General features: G+C 37.4%; 2 protein-coding genes across 4 annotated transcripts; both read left to right on the top strand.

Annotated features, from left to right (window-relative positions):
* Window positions 1-44: 44 nt before the first annotated feature.
* Window positions 45-13,487, top strand: LOC112962853 (sorting nexin-6). 3 transcript variants are annotated; one of them, XR_003252429.1, is made up of 6 exons: window positions 47-1,125; window positions 2,241-2,327; window positions 3,229-3,388; window positions 4,452-4,537; window positions 9,679-9,768; window positions 11,593-11,674. XR_003252429.1 is itself a non-coding variant. In XM_026059382.1 (5 exons), exons 1-5 carry the CDS (start codon window positions 1,069-1,071, stop codon window positions 5,331-5,333), a joined length of 531 nt encoding a protein of 176 aa, XP_025915167.1. In that variant the 5' UTR covers window positions 45-1,068; the 3' UTR covers window positions 5,334-7,420. The 3 variants fall into 3 exon arrangements, 2 of the variants coding, with proteins under 2 accessions (XP_025915167.1, XP_025915168.1); XM_026059382.1 differs by lacking the exons at window positions 9,679-9,768; window positions 11,593-11,674 and adding an exon at window positions 5,193-7,420 and having other exon boundaries at window positions 45-1,125; XM_026059383.1 differs by lacking the exon at window positions 9,679-9,768 and having other exon boundaries at window positions 49-1,125; window positions 11,593-13,487.
* A 391-nt stretch (window positions 13,488-13,878) lies between these two features.
* EAPP (E2F associated phosphoprotein) lies at window positions 13,879-19,865 on the top strand. The gene is made up of 6 exons (XM_026059384.1): window positions 13,879-14,002; window positions 14,605-14,786; window positions 16,144-16,242; window positions 16,607-16,730; window positions 17,626-17,742; window positions 19,245-19,865. Exons 1-6 carry the CDS (start codon window positions 13,929-13,931, stop codon window positions 19,507-19,509), a joined length of 861 nt encoding a protein of 286 aa, XP_025915169.1. The 5' UTR covers window positions 13,879-13,928; the 3' UTR covers window positions 19,510-19,865.
* The last annotated feature ends 3,518 nt before the right edge of the window (window positions 19,866-23,383 follow it).

Raw genomic sequence — 23,383 nt, 5'->3', positions numbered from 1 at the left:
CGCCTGGATGCAATCCTGTGCAATGTGCTCTAGGTGACCCTGCTTGAGCAGGGGGATTGGACTAGATGATCTCCAGAGGTCCCTTCCAACCTCAGCGATTCTGTGATTCTGTGATACACCTCATGTCTGAGGTTTGAGTATACAGATTTTATGGTTGTTCCCCGTACCTGCATCTTGAAAAATAGTCTTGCTGTTCTGGCTATTGTATTGTCTTTAGGAAGAGAAAGGGATCTACAGAGATTCCAAAAAATTTGAAAATAGAAAGGGTCTCTGTATAGGCATTTGTCCTTTAATCTTTCAGCTTGAATATGAACTGTTTGCAGTATCTGAAAGTGAAACTTGTTAACTAGTTTAAAAATGTTAGTTGATGTTTGTGAACATCTACACTTTAGAGATAATGTTATGATAAGTAGGAGATGCATATGAAAGTTAACTTATTTTTGTCAATGTACATGAGTTATAGTGATATACTTCCAAATGTTGTGATAGTTTACATATCAGTTACTTTGATCCATAATATCAAGATTTGACATAGTCTGGGTCAGATATCATGTTTACCTTCTGTCAAAATAAAATGATTTTACTGTAATTCAGTCTGCTGATATATTGAACTTTATATCCCCTATATTGTCTCCTATGATGATGTGCCATGTTGTTTGCTCAGTCTGCCTGAATTCCAAAATTCCAAGTAGGGCATGTGTCATATTTACTGTGTGGAGAAAAGTATGTTGAAACTTGAGTGAAGGATGCTTGGTAATATATAGGACTTGTTCAGAGTTTAATTTACGCAAGCATAAAGAGTCCTCGAGGAGCTGTTCAATTATTCTTTAGTAAATACCATCCACTATACTTTGTTTGTCCTGTACCCTTTCTTAAATTGCACAAATCCCAAATTTCTGAAGCACTACAATTTGAAACCATTCTGTTCTCTGAGTTCTGTAAATTATAATTCTAAACAATGCCTTTACAACCTTTATTGCCAGCCACAGACTATAGTTTGAGTTCTAAAAAGTAATTAGACTGTTCAAATTTATGTTGTAATATAACCTGAATCCATTAAAGCTGTTGATGTTTCCTTCATGCAGATTTTTTCTGAAGGTATCAGAATTATTTGATAAAACAAGGGTATGTATTATGAAACCTTCTTAGATATGTTCTTTATGTACCTCCTGGAAGTGCTTGTGTCAATTAGATATTTATATGTGGCTGTTTTAAGGATGCTTCTGTATCGAGTATATAGGCAGTGGATATTAGGGAATGAAAAAGCGTAAGATCCCAGTCATCTGTTTTTGTAAAATGATGGATCTTTAGGAGTATTTAGTCTACTAAACTCTTCTAGACAGGCTGCATATCTTCTAAGCAATTCACTAGTAAAGGTGCTATTCCTCTAAAATGCTTAGAGTCTTTCTGTACTTGATGTTGGATACCACAGAACTTGTTCTGCAAAAATGAAATGTAATCCTTAACCCCAAAATTGGTAGGCATGCTGCTTTACTCAGAGCTAAGATTTGTTACTCAATTAACTGACTCAGCAATACTACTGCACATGTTCCTAACCAGATTCTCTAATATTTTGTCTGTTTTGCCTTATTCTTTTGGCTTGGTAGAGCAGAGGTGCATGCCATGTATTAGGAAAAATTTTGAATTAAATATTTACACATTTTCTAAGCATAAACAGTTGTAGCYAGATAAATATGTACCTTAAAGAAAATGAAATCAGTGAAATTACTTGTTTTGATCTGAAATGTTGCCTTTTATGTTTTTTTTTTTTTAATTTAAGAACTTGCAGACTGTTTATAAATTTACAGAACTGTCACTTTAAATACAAGCAAATAATTTTCTTGGGAGATAATATTTGGGACCATTTAATACAGTGCAATTACACAACAACTCTCCAAAGAGGTCTTAAATAAAACTGTGTTTCCCTTTGATCTCAAAAACAACACAAAACTACCTGTGTGACTCTCTTATACTAGATAAATTTTTGTTTCTCTGCAGTTTTTCTAGTACAGGATGCGTATCATTGAAAATTGGAAGAAAGCTTTGTTGCTTAAAATAGAAAGCTAGCTGTCATTTACGATGTATTTTTAAGTATTCTGTCACAAGTGCATGACCTTAAGTTTTGAAAAAGACAATCTGTCATGCACTACTGCATATTTTATGCTGTATTTACATCATACAAATGAATATCTGAAGTCTGGATGTTTTTAAATTGATGCTTTTACTTACTGTTTTTCCAGAAAATAGAGGCCCGGGTATCTGCTGATGAAGATCTTAAACTTTCTGATCTTCTGAAATACTACTTAAGGGAATCTCAAGCTGCTAAGGTGAATTTATGTTTTTTGTTCAGTGAAATTGTATTTCATAAGAAAAGCTTAAGTGATCATCTGGAGAAATGTACAGTATTTTTTTCTTTTTAGTGGGTTGGTTAAGATGCTACAACTTCTGGCCTGCTATTTCTCCCTCAACTGTAAAGACTGGATCTGTACTGTTAATAAGTGGTAGCAACACAGTTACTTGGGACTACGTGATCCACTTGGATCAGTTATCCAAATCTTTCACTGAAATTAAAAACAGTGGAAGAGCATTTGATGAATTGTTAAAGCTGCTTGTAGACTGCCAGCATTTCTACTATTTTTAATATTAAATATGGATGCTTTATTTCAGGTCAGGCTCTGCAAGCGCTGATACTAAAAACATGTGGGCCAAATTTTAGATCCTTTACCTATAGTAAATTTCATTCTTAGGGTGTTGCTTGAGTGAAAATGATTGATTGACAAGAATGTTTTGTTAGTGGAAGATCACAGAAAAGACTAGTGTTGTTTCTAAAGCCCCAAAAGACTAGTGTTGTTTCTAAGGCCCCATGTGTATTTCAAATCCATAATCTAAATAGTAGTTTGTTTCTAACCTGAGAAGCCATGAAATTTCCCATGATTTCCTCTTCTTAGGCTTTTTGCAGCATCATCTCAGCTATCTGGTGCTAGCCTCTGTCAGAGTAGATGCAGACCAAAGAATGTTAAATTGCTTGTTTGATCCAGAGCAGATATTCCTGTGACTTGCATGGGATAAAAATTATTCTGTAATAACTGAAATATAATAAGACTAAAAATTATTTCAACAAGAAAGACTAAAATTAATCTGAATTTTTTTGATCATGTGGTACATACTAAAATCCTAGGGTAGATTCTTGGTAGATATAGATCCTTTACAATTTTTTTTTTTTAATAGGATCTCCTGTATAGAAGATCTAGGTCACTAGTGGATTATGAAAATGCTAATAAGGCATTGGATAAAGCGAGAGCAAAAAATAAAGATGTGTTGCAAGCTGAAACCACTCAGCAAATATGCTGTCAGAAATTTGAGAAAATATCTGAATCAGCAAAACAAGGTATTTGAGTAGTCTTTTATCCTATGTTATCATTTGAAAATTAACAGATTTGAAGACACTATTAATGAGAATAGGTTTTTGTTCTCTGATTCCTAAACAGAGAGCTGTTATCTTTTAATCAGCATTTGCTTATTTTGGAAAGTTTATACGATGTTTTCCTTTGGTTCCTGACAGCTCCATTAGTTGATAATATCAATGTCATAATTTCTTGTCAGGATTCCCTCAATGTCTAGATGCAAATTATTTGTTACCACTTTAGACACAGGGAAAGGAAAACTGCTAGGAGTAAAGGCAAACCTAATCTTTTTCAAGTACTATTGAAATGCTGTTTTGGTTTTATGCATTGTTCTGTGAGGGTAGCAAATGATACTGGATCAGAAGAGGGAGAAATTGTGAAATGAGATTTCATTGAAGATGCAGACTTAAAGTAGCTCTAGAGAAGAGGAACCTATTTGTATGCTGTCTTTTTCCTGGAAACTTACTCCTCTTTTTTAGGTTAAGATTGTTATGAGTAAGTAGACATCTGACTCATTATTTGGGGCAGGCTTGTACAGTGTATAACCACCACCTTTTTCTGTCTTTATCAGTTAAAAGAATTCTCTGACCTTGTAAATCTGGCTAATGATTTCTGTAAATGAGACAGTGGAGGATCAAAGATCCTGTTAGCCACAAAGGTGAATGCATAAAACATACTTGTTTCCCCTGTTCTTCATGCTAGTTCTAGCGTGGTATCTTCCCTAGAGCTTTTCACATACCAACCTTGAAAGAATAGTGCATATGGTAGAGGAGAATTTAATGTTTAAAGCATCCACACTGTGGTCTTTTTTCAAAAGTGCTTTGTGTTCACAAAAGGTTAGGTAGCGATGAGGAACTGCAGTGATCTTTTACTTTCTTATCTAACAATGTAGCAATATTTGTGAGCCCTCAATGTGCTGAGATTAAACTTCAGTTTTTCCAGTTGCCTTCTGTCACCCTTTACCTCTTCCATCCTGAAAGTAAGTCTGCTAACAATTGAGGGCACTAGCAATAATACTGTTAATGAATCCATTTTTATTTTATACAGAACTGATAGACTTTAAGACAAGAAGAGTTGCAGCATTCCGAAAAAATCTAGTGGAACTAGCAGAACTGGAATTAAAGCATGCTAAGGTAATTGTGATCCTTTTTGGCCTGTAGTTCAACTGTTTTTCAGTATTATATGCTAGAATAATCAAGTAGTTTTGTATGATATACACTTCACATCCAAAAAGGGGAGCTTGAAGGTAAGCATCCTATGGAAAGGTGAACTTTCTTCAACTTTCTTGAATAATAGAGAATAAGAGTGCAGGTGAAAAATCTCTGTGGGACTAGTATGCTTGAGGTGCCTTGGGAAAGCTCATCTTTTTCAAGACAATTTTGACTGCAGTTTTATGTTTGTCTGGTTATCTGTTATTTATTGCTTCAAAGTTTGAATACCTCCCTATTTTAAAACCTCTTCTCACCGTTTTACTGGGAGATAGGAAGTAGTTTCACCAGTTATTTAGGTGTTGGGGGCCTGGTGTATAGGATAGGCTAACTGTTAAGGACGAGATCACACAGAGGGTCTGTCTGAAGTGAGGGACTAAAGTCATATCAACGTTAATCTGAGTATGCTTTTTGAACCCTTTTTGTCTTAAACTATATAGTGCTAACAAAAAAGAGCAATGTTGGAGGTAGCCTTTCCAGTAAAATAAATTATTGCAGAAAAATCTTTAAGCAGCATGTACTGTCCTTAAATTTCACAATGTATTTGACTATATTAAATTAATATTTTTGGTTAAATCAGGTTGGCTGCTCTGACTCAATACACAGGAATGACTGTCCCTTGCTTCAGCAGCCCTATAGCAGGAGGCAGCTTTCTTTAAAAAGTCAGCTCTTTAACATTCTCATTTATCTGAAAGTAAGTGTGYTCACTACTAAGCTTTGAATTAATTCAGAATATATCGTTGAAAGGATTAGCTAAGAGGTATAAGGTTGCTGAATTAATTTGTTCCCATCTTTTGGGCAGCTCTATAATCTTTTTCAGTAGTATTTGACAATGTCATTCTGAAAATCCATTGATTGTAAAGCTAACGTGAAAAGCTTTTTGTTTGGTTGTTTTTGTTTTTAACTTTGTAGGTATAAGTTCAACTTGATGGGATATTTGGTAATGCTGGTAAAGTAATCAGTAATACTGATTACTGGAATACTTTAACTCCTTTTTCAGATAAGCATTCTTGCTTTAATGTACTGTATTAGAAATTCAGAAATATTTTCCTTCAAGTCTTAAAACTTCTTGGCAGTATTCAGCCTTCCTAATTCTGTGTCTAACAGCTATCTCTATCCAGCACTGAGTCTCTCAGAAATCCATGTTTGTTCATGAATATTGCTAGTTACCAGTTTAGTTGAATTGATAGTCTTAACAGGCATACTTGCAACAGTTTATTTTTATGGATTTGCCATATCATGCTTTAATAAGGGAATGATGAGTCCACAGAGCTTCAGTCCTGATACAGCCATTGGCTCTTCACCATCTGACTTCTTGCTGAAGTCCCTGCATGCCTTGGAATGGAATGCTTAAAAACGGCTGCATCTTCTGAAGGATCTTCAAAGAGTCGCTTGCATTACATCTCCGTGCAAGACAAAATCTTGTAGTAACATTCTCTTGAATACTGACAGCTAATATCTGCCAAAAGCAGGGGAAAAATGCTTTGTTCCTGTAGCCTTCAACTTACTTGATATGTGCTTCTCGGAGCCCTCACTTTACCTGAAAGAGCTTGAAAATTTGGAGCAAGTTTTTCATTCATCACTGCAGCCTATTTGGGGCACAGCTCTTCACATAGTAAACTTACCAACAAAGAGTGTATGAGGCTCCAACAGGAGTTTTCACCTGTAGTCCTGTTTTTAAGGACTTTTTCTGCTGTACCTTTTCAGCTACTTTATCATAGAACCATGTAAGATTCACTAGAAAGCTTTGAATCTTTAAAGATTTACATTTTGACTAATCATGGAAGTTCTTGAAATATTAACAAATGTGACTTATTTGAATGGAAGGGCATTTTCTTTTTCACTAGTTTTGAAAGCTCTGTTCTTTTTCCAAAGACTGTGTTTTGCTTATGTTACTCAATTTCTTATTTGTTCAAAACAAACTATCACAGATCGATCGCCTGAGTTGCTATGCTTTTATTTCTAGATTTTTGAGTTGGATTATTACAGAATTTACAAATGCAATAGATCATATTTTTCTATTTTACAAAATGGTCAATTTTCTTTTTATAACCAACATAATTGGTGAGGATAGTCTTAAGGATATCTTGCTAGTAAGTCTGTATGTTGTATTGAAGGATGAAATGGTGTGGTTGAGACTGTCTTTCTGAGATAGTTCTGTAAAAGGAAGAAAGAAGGTATTAAGAAGCTTAGAAATTCTTGAGATATTGCCCTGATATATGAAGAGCAATGCTAGGGGACTGTGAAGGTTTTTTCTTGCCCTGGAGAGGACTTTTGATAGGAGCAATAGTTTTAGTTTTGATAGAAGTTTTGATTCAGGAGCAATTCTTTGATTTCAGGGAGTCTAAGTAGCCCTGATTTTGACTGGGCTAAGCTGGGATGTTAGTGGACAGCTAACTCTTCTTGCAGTAGAGTCAGAAGAGGGCTGGTAAAGGCAAAAACAACTCTTTCATGTAGGCAAGAAATTCATCAAGCAAGACCAAAAGCCCCCTGCTTTAATATTCTGGACATAATGCTTTGTCTGATGCTGCTGTAATCCTTGTTTTCATGTTCTTGCAGCCACTAAAGGCATATTAAATGTGGGCAGCTCCAAACTGAGAATTGCTTGGCTTGGCATATCATGTGAAGCGCAGCACTCCCAAACCTGGCAACATGACCTGTTACTCAGCTCTATGTGCTCTTTCCAGCAAAAAGCTTACTTAAAGAGGAGAGGGGACGAGGGGAGTTGGGGGCAACAGATGCACTGTTTCTATTTTTTGCTGCAAGTCTTTCACTGTATGGTGTTTTTTTTTTTTTTTTTTTTTTTTTTTTTCTTTCCTGGAATGAGTAGCTCCAAACTATATGTCATACAGATGCATCTGGCTCTGAATCTAGCCTTATAGCTTCTGGACTTGAAGCTGTGTGGAATAAAAAACACAGAGGTGATATCTACTGCAGGCATGAGTGCTGGAATTAACCTGACAGGTTGTTACCGAGAGGAATTCAGCCACACTGAATGCGTCTGCATGACTTACTGTTAAAAGTCACTTGCACTGGCTTAGTGAAAAGAAAAATATAAATCCCAAAACAAAGGTCGCTGCACTGAAGAAGGCAGAGTGACCAAAGTATTCAGCATTGGTTCTGAGGGATGGCTGCCATTTCCTGAGCCGTAACTGGCTGTGGGGCTGCTAGTAAGCTGTCACTGCTGGAGAAGAACTTGGAAGGTGATGCGAAAGTCGGGCTTTTAGTAAAGGAAGGACACTGTATATACAGATATTAAACACACTGACTATGCCAAGTTATACTAGTTTCTTCTAAAATATTTGTTTTAATCTGCTGCATATCTTATTACCCTCTCACTGAAAATCAGACTGTAGTTTGAGAATTGTTTTAAGTTGATGAAAGTGCAGACTACTGTCAAGAAGGCTAATGATGCAAGACTCTGTTCCTTTCCCTTGTGCTGGCACTATTATGTGTGCAGCTCTGTAGTAAGATGGAGATAAAAGTGATTGTGTGGGTTTTTTTGTTTTTTAAGCTTTATTTTCAGTCTTTTTTTCCACAGCATCCATTCTGTCAAAAAAAACAGTTTTGGCTGGGAGGGGCTGGGAATAAAAGGGAGTTCCCTCCTTTTCAGCAGCATTGACTTTACATTCACTTAAGTAATTAACAAACCACAGCTTTAGATTCTGCATGGTCTCCAGCCTATACTAATCAGATGGATGTTTCTCTTTCTGTAGTCAGCCTGACTATCCCTCTAGGTAGTGTTTAGCTTCTGTTTTGCAGGATGTCTCATAGCACACAATATTGGTATACTTTGTTAGCAGATCAGACTAATAGTGGAGCAAGGAAATATTGAATACAAGAATAACTCATCTATTGTGTTAAAATGAGGCACTTCTTTTATTTTGTGGTGATTGATATTTTAGGCTAGCTCTGTGTTTCTTGATGACTTCAGGAAGCCATAACTAATGTAAGACCTTATTAAATGTTCAGCCATTTTATGTAAAAGCTGCATTTAAACCTATTCAGTATTTTAAACCATTGAATTTTTGAGGTTGCCCTGTATTGGACTTCATGTTCAAGAAGAGAAAGGGTTGATGGTCTGAAACTGGGGGAAACTGCTAAGGTTATAATCAAATATAATGAATTACAGAATCCTGACTCAGCTGTTAGCTGTCTGTGTGAAATGGGAGAAAACATTGACTTGTCCTTAAAACAGATTATTGCTGTCCTCTACAAATGGTGATAACAGCACAGTTTTGTTCCCTAGTCATCTCCTACTATCACTGAACAACCAACTGAGTTTGAATTTCTCATGAACTTTCCCTTGACATTTCTCTAGACAGCCCACTGTTTAGTAAGTTAATTTTAGATGAGGTAAAGGTACTTCATAAATGGAAGCATTCTGATACATTACTGTAAACATTGCTCTGTTTTGTAGGGCAGAAGGAAGTATATAAAGTGTTAGAAGTATTCTTAAAGCATTTAGAGCCTTGGCTACACCTTTAGAGTGGTTTGACATATGAAATTGTAACTGAATAAGCTAGCAATCTCCCTCAAAAAATGTAAACATGTTTTTTCTACAAATATTAATGTAAGTTCTTGCCTCTATGAGTTCCAGTGGAAGAAGAATTTGCTGCCTTACTGGCAAGAAATTTCTATTTTGAATTGACAGAAGAAGAGGAGGAACCAAACCCCAAAGCTAACTGTTTTCATTAAATGCCTTGCCAGTCTACTGTCTTTCCTGAAAAAGATGTTTTTGTTGGCATTATTCTACTATTAACTAGAGTTTAGTAATCTAGGTGTTAAGAAACACTTTTCTGCTAATCAGAAAGTATAGGATGTTCTAGAGTTACACTGGAATAAGCACAAGTATGTCAAATAGAGCTGCCAGAGCCATGGCTCACAGCCTCTACTGTCCTTTAGTTTATTATAATTTAAGTAAGGTTGTTTTTGTGAACTTTGTAAACTTAATGAAACTGAATCTCTGTAAAATTTCACCTCTCTCTAAAATTTCAGTAAACCGGCTGACTGAGTCTGGAAATGACTGCTGTGTAAATGACCTCTTCATACCCTCTTTTCTTTAGGATGTTGCGTAGTAGCCTGTAAACTGCAAATATACTTCATGCTTATGAGCTGAAAAGAGGCAAAAGATCACTGTCACACTTTCATTATAGGTAATATGCATACACAATCATACTTCAGGATGAGGAAATATTCTGTTTCACCCATGACCTCATTACTAGTTAATAATCAGCTGTTACAATGACGTAGACCTTAGATTTATGAATTCTTCTGTACGCTACCAAGACGGGTCACCAAGTCTCCATGCATCTTGCACATATAGAACTTGTTCGTATCGCAGAATTATGAACCCTCCGAGGTAGCTTGTGACTGTTCTTTGCTAGTATAGGCATAAAAAAATCCAAATCTGTTGAAGCCTTATTGGAAATAGCCATCTTCTGGAGAAGACTGAAAAGGATTCAGTAGATACATGTGCAAACTAGGGAATCTTCTCTTCTGAAGCCTTTAACTTAGTTAATTGCTTAATTTGGATTACAAGAATCTTAATGGGGGATAGCTATGATTTCTGAACTCTGCAGGCTGAGAGACTGCTGAGGGACTGCTCTCCTCCCCTCTGTTTACTGTGGGTCACTTTTATATACTTTCAACTGAAACAGTAAGAATTACAAATTCTTTAGTAGTTGTGTAAACTGTTTATCAAGGACATGCAAACCATAGCTATAGATACTGCTTAATTACATGAAATTTTGTTTGGAACCTTCTTCAGATTCTTTTTCAATATTAAAAAAAAAAAAGAATTATTAGAAGGAAGCAGTTTCTCCCATGTTTGGGCATTCAGAGTATTTTGTTCTTGCATTTTATTTTTTGTTCTTGCATTTTATTTTTTGTTCTTGCATTTTATTTTTTGTTCTTGCATTTTATTTTTTGTTCTTGCATTTTATTTAGTTTAACACTCTTAACCTAACATTCTATTTCTTACACAGAGATCTAAGATTTGGGAACAAATCCAATAGTTATTTATTAGTGAATAGCCAGTAGTTTAAAGTGATCTAAGCATAAATGAATGCACAAAACAACATGAATACTGTTTGTTCGGGAAAGTAACTCCTGGCCTTCTATATCTAGTTCTTACTTGTAGACCATATATTCTTAATTCAGAAGGGTATCTCTATAACCATCAGTTCTTTAAATTCAGTCAGAAATCTGAAAGTCAACCTGTATGCTTTATGATAGTCAGAATGCTTTAAATATGATTAAAAATTGACCTACAAGATCTTCATGTTTTTGTGAAATGAAGGACAGAACTTGGCCTTACATATAGAGTTTAGTTAATATTCTGATCATCACTTGTGTTTCCCTGGCTCTGAAACATCCATAGTTTTACTGTTGGCTAAATCACATGGCAAAGCACATAAAACAGTCTGTGCAAAGAAGTTGTCATTTTTGTGCCTTTAAAACAAGGCCCGTGCTTGAACAGAGCTGCAAACTTAAGTGGGTGTTTTAGGTAGGAGATGGTGAGTGCTGAGAAATGGCTAACACTTCTTAATGAATTCAGTGTTCCTTGAGTTTATGAATACTTCTGCTATGGGAATAATATTTCAATGATAGTATTGCCATTAATCTATACAAAAAATTAAAATGATACAACTTTGCCCTTCATTGATAAAAAGAATACTCTGCAGTAAGTATTTTTTATGGCCAGAATAGATCCTTAGTAAGAAAATTGTGAAGAAACATGGAAAGGGTAGTAAATGCTTACTTTTAAATCTCAAGTTGGCTTTTTTTAGTTCCATGACACGATGTTACTACATTCAAACAAGCTTGAAGATAAGTTATTTAAATAAATGTTTCTGGATTGTATTTAATACATATGTTCTCCTTTAGTGGTGAATGTAATTGCTATTTAAAAAGATCTTTTTATCAAAAGGGAAAAAGAAAGTAGGGAAATGTGGTCATACTTTTCTTTATTTTTACAGGGTAACTTACAGCTGCTGCAGAGCTGCCTGGCAGTATTAAATGGTGACACATAAGCAACGCTCCGTCCTCCCACTAACAAGGGCTGCCCTCCTCTGGATTTTTGTCTTTGTGACTTTAAATAGGCATTTACAGTTCCCTGGAGAAATCATTTGACAAAGTACACATAAGCAAGCTCCTCCTTTCAAAACAATTAAAAAACAAAATCTGAAAGTAGCTCCAGACTATATGAAGCAACAGCATACTTGTTATACATATGTATTCATGTTTATTTAATCATTATATGCTTTCATTCTTCAGAAACCAAATGCTCTGTTTTTGTGAAAGTAGCCAATATAATTATATTCATGTTATGAATAGTATGATATGGCTGCCAATCTTATTTACCTTTGTAAGTAATTTCTGAAGTTGGCATTTGAAATGCATTGTTCAAATGGATGAAATATTACCATTAGATATTTCAATATTGTTACTATAATGTATTGTATACCCTGTCTTAGTTTTCTCCATGTACTGACACCAAGAAATCTAATCTTTTTTTTTAATTGTGAACATTTCTTAGAAATTTTGGAGAACTTTGTGTAACCTTTATAACTATGATTTTAAAAAGAAAAGCAAATGCATTAGTATGTTTGCCTTAACTTGTAGACTAATCCAATTATTGTAAAATAAACCATGAAATCAGTGATTTTTCTAAAATTATGCAGACACTGTATCATCTGTAAGCTTAATATTTTCTAGTAAATCACATTAATTTTGTTAGCATTTTCTCTACTCATCCTGTAAAACCATTGCTAAGTACTGGATTGGTCCGACACTAATTACTTGCCCAGTAACTTTTCACTTGCATTCTCAGGTGTAGCCATTTGTCTGTGTGTTGATCCATGACTTCCCTATACAGTGTACTTAAATTGTTTCTAGCTTGGCTGCCTTTGCAATTTCTTTGGCAGAAATGCTTTTAAGGGAACTTATTCATTTCTTTTCAGAAGGGGAAGTAGAGTAGCAGAAAGTGCATTAGATATTGAGGAGAGGTAATATTGCCCCTTCTTTGATTAAAAATAAGCTTTACTACAAACAGGAAAAAGCTAAAGGTATACCCCAAAAAGGAATGCCTGAAAAAGATCTCTCATTCTGCCAACTGGACTTAAAACTTGGAGCTATGAATTTTTACGTAGCTTGAATCCTTGGTCTTTTGTTTGTATATTACTTTGTCTCACTTACTTGAACCATGAACCTTTTCCAAGAGCTGTGGTTCTGTTCTGTTGTGTAATTTCAGAATGTCATAAAATTAGGCTTTACTTGATGAATTGTTCTTCACAGTGGGACTGCTGCTTTATATGGCTTTGTAGACCTTTAATAGAGCAGCAGCAATTTGGATGAATGGGGTTTTATGTTTGGAAATGCCGACCAAAATAACTAGGGGTCTGTGATTACAGACTCTCCTGTACTGCCTCAGATTTTTTTTTTTCCCCTTCAAACATGGGTGAATTGCACAGTGCAGTATACATATCCTACAGCACTGCACATCTAAACATTTCTAAGGTAGAGAAGTTTTAGTGCAGAGCTGTTGCTGAACATACTGTTTGCAACATGCGTTGAGTTGCACAGCCTCAAAATCTGATTATCAATGCCCAATGGCTATGAGCAACTCATGTAGCATATATGATACTTTCTAGTAATAGCTATTACAATAATAATTGTAATTGTACTGTTCATCTTCCAAATATATAAAAGGAGTAATTCCTAAGGAACTCCTCTATAAATAGATAAGGGGTGAAGATTACAATGTATATACCACTAGCACCATTGTAAATATTTTAAGTAGGATGTGGGAACAGTTTTTAAGAATAGTACTCATTGTTCAGTGTTACTAGCTCATTAAATTTTTTTCAAGTCTYGTGGTATTGGGTGTCTCTCTTAAGCTCTCACCCCTGAAAGTGCAAGTGTGAAGAAAAACTTGAAAATGTGACCCAAGCAGGCCCTGGAGCCTCGCAGCCCCGGGGGSACGGTGTGACGGGTGGCACCCCGGCTCGTTCATTTCGGAGGGAGGCGGGGCGGAGCAACCGGCGCTGCAGCGGCCGTTGGGGCTCGCCGCGGCCGTTGGCGGGGGCGGGGCGCTGACGTGCCTGCAAGCGGTGCGCGCGGCTGCCCCGCAGGGCGCCTCGGGGCCGGCCCCGCCCCGGGGCTCGGCCGGCGTGCGGCGGGTCCTCCGGCACCTAAGGGGAGGGGCCCCCGCCGGAAGTGAGGGAGGCGCTTCCGCGCAGCCCGGAAGTCCGCCGGACCGGCTAGCCGAGGTAGCGGGCTGGCGGGCGGAGCGCGGCCGGTGGCGGGCGCCGCCATGAGCCGGCTGCGGGAGGAAGACGACCCCTACGTGGTGGAGGAGCCCAGCGATGAGGAGCGCGCCCTGAGCAGGTGCCGGCCTGCGGGGGAGGCCCCGGTCCTGGGCGGCAGCGGGCTGCCTCCTCTCTGCCGCCTTATTTGCCGGGTGTCCGGGCCGGCCGCGCCGCGTCCCTCCTTGAGGGGGCACCGGAGGGGCGCGGCGCGGCGGACCCGGGCCTGCGACGGGGCTGCGCCGCCGCTGGGGCTCCGCACCCGCGGCCGCCTGGCGCGGCGGGCCGCAGAGCGCCCTTGAAAGGCGCCGCTCGTGTGGTTTGCGGAAGGATCGTTTCGTAACAGTCACAGTATTTTTTGCTTGAAACTGGAGTATTTCCTTTCCTAATCCTAAAAACGGCAGTATGTAAACTCTTCTGCATGAAGACTCACTGTGCCGAGCTGCAGCGGGGTAGCGGCAGGCTGCAGCCAGTCAGTGGAAGTTCCTTTACATTAGGACAAACTAGAGCTATAATACAAGTAAACTAGCAAAACACTTTAATAAACAAATATATTTCTCATAAATACATGGGCAAGTGCTTCCAAGTATTTCCACACAATACAGATGTTCACTTTCTGAACGAATCAGTCAATATTATAAGCTAGTAATAATAATTAGGTGTTTAATGTTTAAATATTTGTAGCTCGGAAGATGAAGTGGATGTGCTCTTGCATGGCACTCCTGATCAGAAGCGGAAACTGATACGGGAGTGCCTTACTGGAGAAAGTGAATCTTCCAGTGAAGATGAGTTCCAAAAGGAGATGGAAGCAGAGCTAAACACCACCATGAGAACTATGGAAGGCAAATGGAAGTCTTTAGAAATGGGTAAATAAATTCTAATATCTGCTTGCATATGAAATCATAAGTTAAGTGGTATCCAGTTGAGGTGTTAAGTTCATGTATTATTCTATGCATGGGGATGACAGTCAAGTGCTGTCTGAATTCTGTAGAAAAATCATAAAATGGCTGATCACTTCTGCACAAATGATCACTAGGTACTAGTTAAGTGAATGCTTCTGTTTCATCTTTTCTAAGACTTGCTTTTTGGGGTTTCTGAACTTCTGGTTTCCTGTTTTGCTGTGATTTCTCTGTTGGGTCAATACCCTTTTTCCAGTGTCTCTATAATGTTTGTTTTTATCTGCCACATACATAACTGGAAGTCTTAAACAGGCTGAAATGTCTTGTACTTTGTCTAGTGGCTGCAGATACTATCAAGATTTGGAGCCCTTTCTTGAAGGCAGGAAGAGCATACAGTAGAATTCCAAAATCAGTTGGGGAAAAAATTCAGGAAAATTATTAATCTGTTTCTCCCTCATCTGCCAATGGTTACAAGCTTCATCAAACAGTACACTGGCAYTAGAGATTTATCTGTGCTAGAGTTTGTATATGATTTTGAGTGCAATAGATTGATTGTTTTGGCATTCARAGCGCATATATATATATATATATGTATATATTTCTTACCTGTTATAAAGTAGTGAAGTATTCTTAATTTCCTGGAGAATCAATGTAGTTTTCATTTTAATATAGGATTTTTATTCTGCATTCAACAGGTTTAATAGTTTTATCTTAGTGAGTGGGAAAATATGATCTTTGGTAATGCAATTAAGAATATGTAGCAGTGTTTTTACCACTAAACGCATCCACAATGGAATATGTTTTTTGGTGCAAGCTGGCTATGTCGGATGTGATTGGCAGTTGACCTAGGGCCTCTCTGGAGTTCTGTGGTCCTGAAATGTAAATTTTTTGTGTGAATTTTATTTTAATCAAAGTTTGTGAGACAATGTGCCACAGCTGTATTTCTTTAGTATGAATCTGAAGATCCGTGGAGTCTTTGAGGGTGTGCAGATTGCATAAGGCAGAGGCAGGCATATTTGGTGTGGTGTCCTATGTGTGCCTAAAGGGACTATACTTTAGAGCAAACTTTCCCTAGAGCTGTACCAGAGGTTCATCTCAGAGGGAGTAAGCTGCTTTGCTCTGAGAGAGCACCTGTAAATGCAATAACATGTGCAGTGTGGATGATCAAGACCTGGGAATAAATTGTAGAGCTGTTACTTAACACACCCATATAAAGCAGAGCACTTCTGGATGAAGTAACTTGGAAATGAAGGTTGTTCTGGGCCATATACCTGCTATCCTTTTGTGGGATGTTCTTACTACTTTTCTCTAATTTCACACACAGGTACTTCCTCAAGTACTGGACAGCCTGGTCCTGCCACAACTTCAAAATACTATGATGACATTTACTTTGATTCTGATTCAGACGATGAAGATAAAACAGGTAAATGCTTGAGGAGAGAGGAGGACATCTTTACAGTAGCACCATCTCAGATCCTGTAGAATCCTCTTTGGGATCAGGGACTGTTCGTGAAGAATGTATTTAGGGGGAATTTCCAGCCTGTATCATCTCAACATCACTACTGCAGCTTTATGGTATATCCCAATGTGTGTAAGGTGCATTAAATCTTTGGGCTGGTGCCTTTGGAGGAGGGATGAGCTAGACCTTTATGTTTTAGTTCAGATTTATTGCATGTATGGAAAAGGAAAATTGAAAAAAACCTGAAATTTTGATTAGCTAAGTAGAGAATCATTGTATGTCTGATGGATGCTGATGTTACTGACCTGTGCTTGCATAAATCTTGCAGTTACACAGGATGTCCGGAAAAAAAGAAAACATCAGCAGCGTCAGATTCTTTCCAATGATGAACTGTTATATGACCCAGAAGAAGACAGTCGAGACCAAGAGTGGGTGGACTCACAAAGGAGAGGGTAAGAGACTATGAATATTTGAACTGTAGGATGTATATCATAAACTGAAAAATTCTAATGAACATGTTAAATATAAAGAAAAAGCTTGCTGTAAAGCCTATGTAGTGAGAATATTTTTGATTTGGAATCTACAGCATATGAAATTTTAAAGCCTGGAAAATTTTTATATGTATGTAACGTATGTAATGAAGTTGCCTATTCAAAATGACACAATTCTAAAACTTTCAGTTTTTTTAAATTGAAATTTCCTAGTAAGCCATTTTTGTCTGTAGATCTCATCAAAATAACTGYGCTATGTATGAAAAGGTTATAAGATTTGCTAACTTCATTTTTTAATACCCTGTGATAATTTGATTGCTACGTTAATATTGGCTTCTGCTAAATATTGTATTTCTGGTTTTGAAAAACTTGGAATTTAACAAGCCACAAAGCATTCAGATCAAACAGGCACAACACAAAACTGATTTACTTGAGGGTTTTTTGAGAGGTCAAGTAGAAAAATAGTATTGTTAGGGTGCTGCAGCTGAAGTAAAATTCTCCATGTAAATCTGTTAAGAGAGCAAAATTAATTTGTCGTCTGCCGAGACTGCACTTGAAAAGCCTTTCTTCTCAGAACAGAGGATTATTAGGCATAAATCCACACTTCAAATGTGCATGCCCTATGAAGTGAGAATCCTGTGTACAAAGTAAATCCAAAGATATCGGTGTGTTTTTTTTCCCCACAGTGTTTTTTAATCACATGCTCTGGATTAGTGAAAAAGGTGTCTGGAAGGAGCCAAACACTTGTTGTTGTATTTTAATATAAATAAGGTTTGACAGTTGAGTTGATAGGCCTAGTAGCAACAGCAGATAATTTGACTTGTTGCCTCTCTTTCCTCTCTTCTCCAATTGGTAGGTACCATAATCAGAGACGAGTGCAGCAACAGCAGCAAAAAACTCTAGCTGTTCCAAATAGTGATGCTGTTTTGAATTGCCCTGCTTGCATGACAACATTATGCCTGGACTGTCAGAGGTAATTGGTGAACAATGAGGAGTCTTTTTGTAATGTCTTTTTTTCAGTCAGTTATATTTTTAGTGTATTGAATGATTTGATCAACTCTCTCTTGTGAGGTGGAGCTAATCAAAAGGAGGCAGGTATATGTGAATCAGATTTAGGGTTGAATACTAGTTTGAAGGATTAATGATCAATTTAACCTGCAACATGGAGATGAGCTGAAGAACAGGGCAGAACTTCAGCATAGTAGGGAAGGTGAACTATAGAAGAGCCCTTTCAGGGAGACTAAACATGAAGTTCAGGCTGAATTTGTTTCTGGAAAAATATGTTGGCTTGATTTATTTAATAAAGAATTTAAGATATAAAAAGCTTTTAGAGGCATGGAATTATTCCAGGGTAACTGGTATTTTTGTCGAAAAGTGCCTTGTTTAGGGGAGGGTTAGGCAAAAGCAAAACAGTGTGTTCTTTCTTTTTTTGAATGTAAGCAATTGTGGTTTGGAGTATAGTTATGTTAACAAGTTCCTGAAAAGCATTTAGGTGTGAATTCACTGCATGTTTTGCAGCTGTCAAGTATCTGGCTGCATGTATACTCCTAACCTGTGCTAGATAGAGGACTCTTGGAAAAAAAAAAGGAGAAAGAAACCCTGTGAAATGAGGAATAACCTACCTCTCAGTTATTGAGTAYTTTTGGTAAATGAGGATAAAATTCCAGAGCAACCTAAACTCATCTAAATGCTGGGTCCTGTTTCCACTCTTTTTCCTTTTGCTTCTGTGGTACTCCTATAATTAAGTATTTCAGCTTGCTAAGCTATTAGAAAACTGTATGACAGATTCTTTTTTGAGGGGCTTAGTAAGTCAAAAAAGCTCATCACAGAGTTGCACGAGCAGCAGAGCCAGCAAAAGTCAAGAYAGGACTTGACAGGACAGCCACTTGTTATCTTGGTTTAGTCTGTTGTAAAACTGCAGTCTGAGAGATATTGTATTGATGCAGCCCTGAATTTACTGCATACCCTACCCCAGCTATTCAGCTGTTATACTGATGACAGCTGAAAATACATTTTATATTTTATTATAGACATGTTTTTTCAAGTGTTATGTGTCAATGATTGTTGTTTCTAAATAAGAAATTTCAAGCTTACAAGAAGTTTTAGTATATAAATGCCAGTATTTGAACCGTTTGCACTCATAACTTCATGATCTTTTGCCTATCATCAGCTATAAATAGCCATACATAATGCTGTAGTGGTAATGTCATTGTTCTCCAGGGGTGCTTATTTCAGTAAGAAACAATGTATTTTTAAATACCTTACCTTAAAAACAAGACAGATGGCTACAGTTCTATTTTTGTTATTTTGTAGTTCTGACTTTTATTTTGTTTATAAGACTTTATATTTGTTTGGCTTTCAGCCCTTTGGCATGGTACTTTCTATCTTTAATCCCATATTCAGTGATGATAACCAGTTTCTTGGAAGCAGAGTTTTACCTGTGATATGACTTGCATTTTCCTCCCTTCTTCATAGACATGAATCTTACAAAACTCAGTACAGAGCCATGTTTGTGATGAACTGCTCTGTTAACAAAGAGGAAATTCTGAAATACAGAAAGAAGCTAAAGAAAAGAAATAAGAAAATGAGGCACAGCAAAGAAACTACCTCTATACAGTCAAAACAAGAAGAGGAGGAAATATATCATCCAGTAATGTGTACTGAATGTTCAACTGAAGTGGCAGTGATGGATAAAGATGAAGTTTTTCACTTCTTCAATGTTCTAGCCAGTCACTGTTAATGTGCAAAAACACAGAAGAAAAAATCCTGTACTATTTAAGACTTTGTGAAGTGTCAGAAATGCAGACGTGAACCTTTTTTAACTAATGCCCTTTTAAATACATCTTTTCATCAGAGAACTTTGTAATTGGTGTCAAGTTTTTGCAACATTTTATGAAAGGAATCCAGTTAACTGTTTGCATTTGGGAGAAGAATTCCTTCAGACCTTCAGGTGGTTATATCATTGAAGATTTAAATTTTTGTAAATAGAACATAATATCTGTGTATTATGATCATTGCTTGTGTATATACTATACATTATCTCCATATGTATTGGAACAACTGCTTAGAATAAATACTGTATAAACTGGTCCTTCATACCTGCATTGGTCATTTGTATGGCATTGATAAATTTGGTTAGCAGTTCTCAGGCAGAATGTTGGGCTTCTTTCAGGCTGGCATTCTTGGTTATTTGCATGAAGGTAGGTATGATAAAGAAGAAATTGTTGTGTTTGGATTTTTGCCTCATTAAGATGTCAAAAGGGGACATTTTTATTTATACAAATTGGAAGAGTTGGTTATATCTAGTTTGCTTCTGGCATGGATCATTTAAATCAACATATTAACACAGTACTACAATTCATAATTAAGAGTTTGTAATGTAAATATGAATTTAAATAAAATAACTGAAGTTTTTTGTTACCTGTTATCCTTATGGTGACTCATGGACACATTTTAAGAAATTTGTGGTCAGTTTTATGGCTATAGAGCTAATCTGTATATTTTTTCTGTTTAATACATTTACAGCTTCTTTATGGAAGCATAAGTAGCTTCAATTATTTAATATTTAGACTTCTTGCCTAGTCAGACTATGAAGCCACTGTAATGTTAATATTGGATCCTTCCCTCTGTTCCTCAAGGCATGCTCCCAAGACATGAACTCTTGTTTTTGATTAGTAAGTAACATCTTTGTAGCCTGGTGTTTTTTAACACTTTACTTTGAACAAGGGTCTGTCTGGAAAAATTCTCATCTTCATGCTTTTTTTCTTTTAACAGTACTATAAATAATTGTATATGTGCTTTGAGGAGTTGTCAGAAATTTAAAAGAAGGAATCTTCTTTTGATTACCTTTTGTTGTCCCTGGTGCTACATCTTGCTGATCAATAAACACTGGTTTTATACAGTGTTGCATGACAAGGAAAGAGGAAGAAAAAAAACATGTATTCTTCTGTCATTGCAGCAGAGGAGAGTTATGCAGCCACAGGTTTGACAGTATTAAGTTCATTGGTCTGTTGGTGGCTGGGTAGATGCTACAGCAACTGATAGAAGAAATAGCAGAGGTGCTATTGCTGCTCTTGTTTTTTTTTTTTTTTTTTTAAAAAAAAGCCTGAGTAAGCAGATTAACTGTTGTGTTTTGTGACCATGTTGTGAAGGTAGACGTATGACCACCAAATTTTTACATTAGATGTGCCTAGGATTAATGTGAAAGAAGCTGTGATAAAAGAAATACCCAGTGTTAACTTTTCCCATGCCAGTAGACATGGGAAAGTGAAAAACTACCAGGAGAATGATAGTGAGCCTGGGTGGGGGTTCAGCAGGATGTAAAAAGCTAAAGGAAGACATGATGTAAGAAAACAGTTGATACAGCTGCTTTAAAGTAGTGTCACTGCCTGAGTAACAACTGTGCTGAGGCCAAAACCCAGGAAGAAGGACTTGCTGGAAGGAAATTCCCTTTCCCAGGCAAAACATGATGCAGCTTGATGCAGTGGATACATCCACTACATGATGTAGTGGATAACTGCTTCTGAAATACAGAACGTGGGCTGAACTGTGCCTCATCTGTCACAGTTTCATAGCTTTCTAAACATCCCGTGGGTTGGTCCTCATGTTGTAGAGTGATTGCTGTGTACTTAGTAACTTATATAGACCAGCTAATGGTTTTTATTGACATTGGCTAGCTTTTTTTTTTAAAGCAAATTTAGTATTCATTTCAGATTTAGAGAAAGAATTGAGTACAAATCTCACTACTTTTTCTTTTCAAACTCTTTAAGGAAATGACTATTGATGATGGAGGAAATAGGAACTACCAAAATTTTTGTGTTACTGGAATACAAAGCACATATTCTTGCAAAATTTTGGTAAAAAGCAGACTGTACTTGCCAGTTGGAAAAAAAAATCCTATTAATCTTTGGCAGCTGAGGAAGTCCACTTTTAGTAAGTAGCAACATTGATTTTTTTTTTTATTGTTTTAATCATTCATTCCAGAAGTTTAGCTGTACAAGGCTGAGGACAGTTTAAGCTTGAAGAAGACTAAATGTTGTAATTGGCTTAAACTATACCCAGAACAGTTCTGGCTTCCATCTTGAGAGAGTGACCCTGGATAGCCTGAAATTACTCCTTGCTACTCCGTGCTGCAGGGCATGCTGGCCTTGACGCAGTGTTCTTCATGTTTCAGGTGAAGCATGAAGCTGGCACGCCTCTTGCCACTGCCTTTCCTCTCAAGTATTGTCTTGCTGCTGCTTCTTGGTTGCCCTACCACTTCAGWGTTACAGATTGTCTTCTTGGGAAAGGTAGCAGCAAACAAGACTGGGACTCGTTTGCCCCATACTGATACTGCTTTTGCAGCTTTGGATGGGAGTAATGCTTTAATTGTGCTGAATCCCATGCTTGTCCTTGAACTTTGTACGTGTTTATATGGAAAAGAAGTTTTCATAATTATCACCACTTTTCAAGCAGCGACACCAACACAAGACTCCCAGTAGCAACTACAATAAGCAACAGCTCTCTTGGACAGGGATAACAGCTCCTGTAGCCAGTTGTGTGGAGGCAATAATCATCATAAATCTGCATAGATAAAGTGTATTAAATGTATTCTGGTTAGAGTAAATCCTTCTTCAGATTCTGCCACATAAGCTAAGACAGTATTCAGCTGTCTCTGCCACCTGGTTTTCTTTCTCAGTTACCTCCTAGAACTATAGTTATATTTTGCAGCTCTGTCAATAATATGTGCATCCTCCTGCAACTATATTTCCTTGTTTTTCATTATACTAATATCATGGGTGAAGTTAGGGGTGGGGTGGCTTCAAAAACAGAACTATACCACTCAGTGACGTATAATCTAAAATTTACTTACTAAGCAGGATGAGTATAGTGGTTTGACAGCTATTTCTATTCTGTGGCGTGCCCCCCTGCCTGAGGCCCCAGTCCCTTCAGTCTCATTTAGACTGGCACCAGAGACCCAAGGGAGCAGGACACTCGCTCTGACCACTTGACACATGAGGGCCTGGCTGGTGGCCTGGCCCCCATACCTGAGTGTGCACCTCACATGCAGCTTAGCTGTGGCGCCTCATGTCCCTATTTGAGTGCCCCACCCGCCTTTTGTTTTAACCATTGCCTTCTGAATTAGCTTGTCCGTATAGGCTGCCGATGACCTCGCTAGTCGCGTACCCCAGACCAATCCCTTTGACTTTCTCCAAATCTAACACCAATTAGCAGTTCAGCATATGGCTTTCTAACACCCTGTGGCCTCTGGTCCTATATGCATTACACAAATGTGCAGTTAACAATGGTTATATAACTAACCTGGCTTCCTTGTTTTACCCGCTCATATGGGATTAATCTAGTCAGTCAGAGCTGGCAAATGTAGCCAAGGTCCCATTTATCTAAGCAATATTTCTGGGTGGGCTTTACCCTCAACAACTAAAGACATTGGCGACTTCTGCAGAGCTTTTTTAACACACTTTCAATGGACAGTGCTGAGCACACAGTCTGCTGGTCTTCCGTAGTTCCCCATATGTCAATTTAAATTACTAGGAAGAAAGAAAATAGGCTGTGGCAACACCTAGATTTGACTCAAATCAACAATTTACTCAAAGCTCATGCTCAGTCATGTAATT

The sequence above is a fragment of the Apteryx rowi genome, unplaced genomic scaffold (assembly GCF_003343035.1).
Source record: "Apteryx rowi isolate R43461 unplaced genomic scaffold, aptRow1 scaffold_1565, whole genome shotgun sequence".
NCBI lineage: Eukaryota > Metazoa > Chordata > Aves > Apterygiformes > Apterygidae > Apteryx > Apteryx rowi.
Note: the sequence above shows the minus strand (reverse complement) of the source record. Positions and strands in the feature narration are given on the sequence as shown.

Bases quoted from the DNA above. Each gene is read 5' to 3' on its own strand.
- EAPP (XM_026059384.1), top strand. From the start codon at position 13,929: ATGAGCCGGCTGCGGGAGGAAGACGACCCCTACGTGGTGGAGGAGCCC. The intron at 14,003-14,604 runs GTGCCGGCCTGC...AAATATTTGTAG, and splicing joins GAGGAGCGCGCCCTGAGCAG to CTCGGAAGATGAAGTGGATG. The intron at 17,743-19,244 runs GTAATTGGTGAA...CCTTCTTCATAG, and splicing joins TTATGCCTGGACTGTCAGAG to ACATGAATCTTACAAAACTC.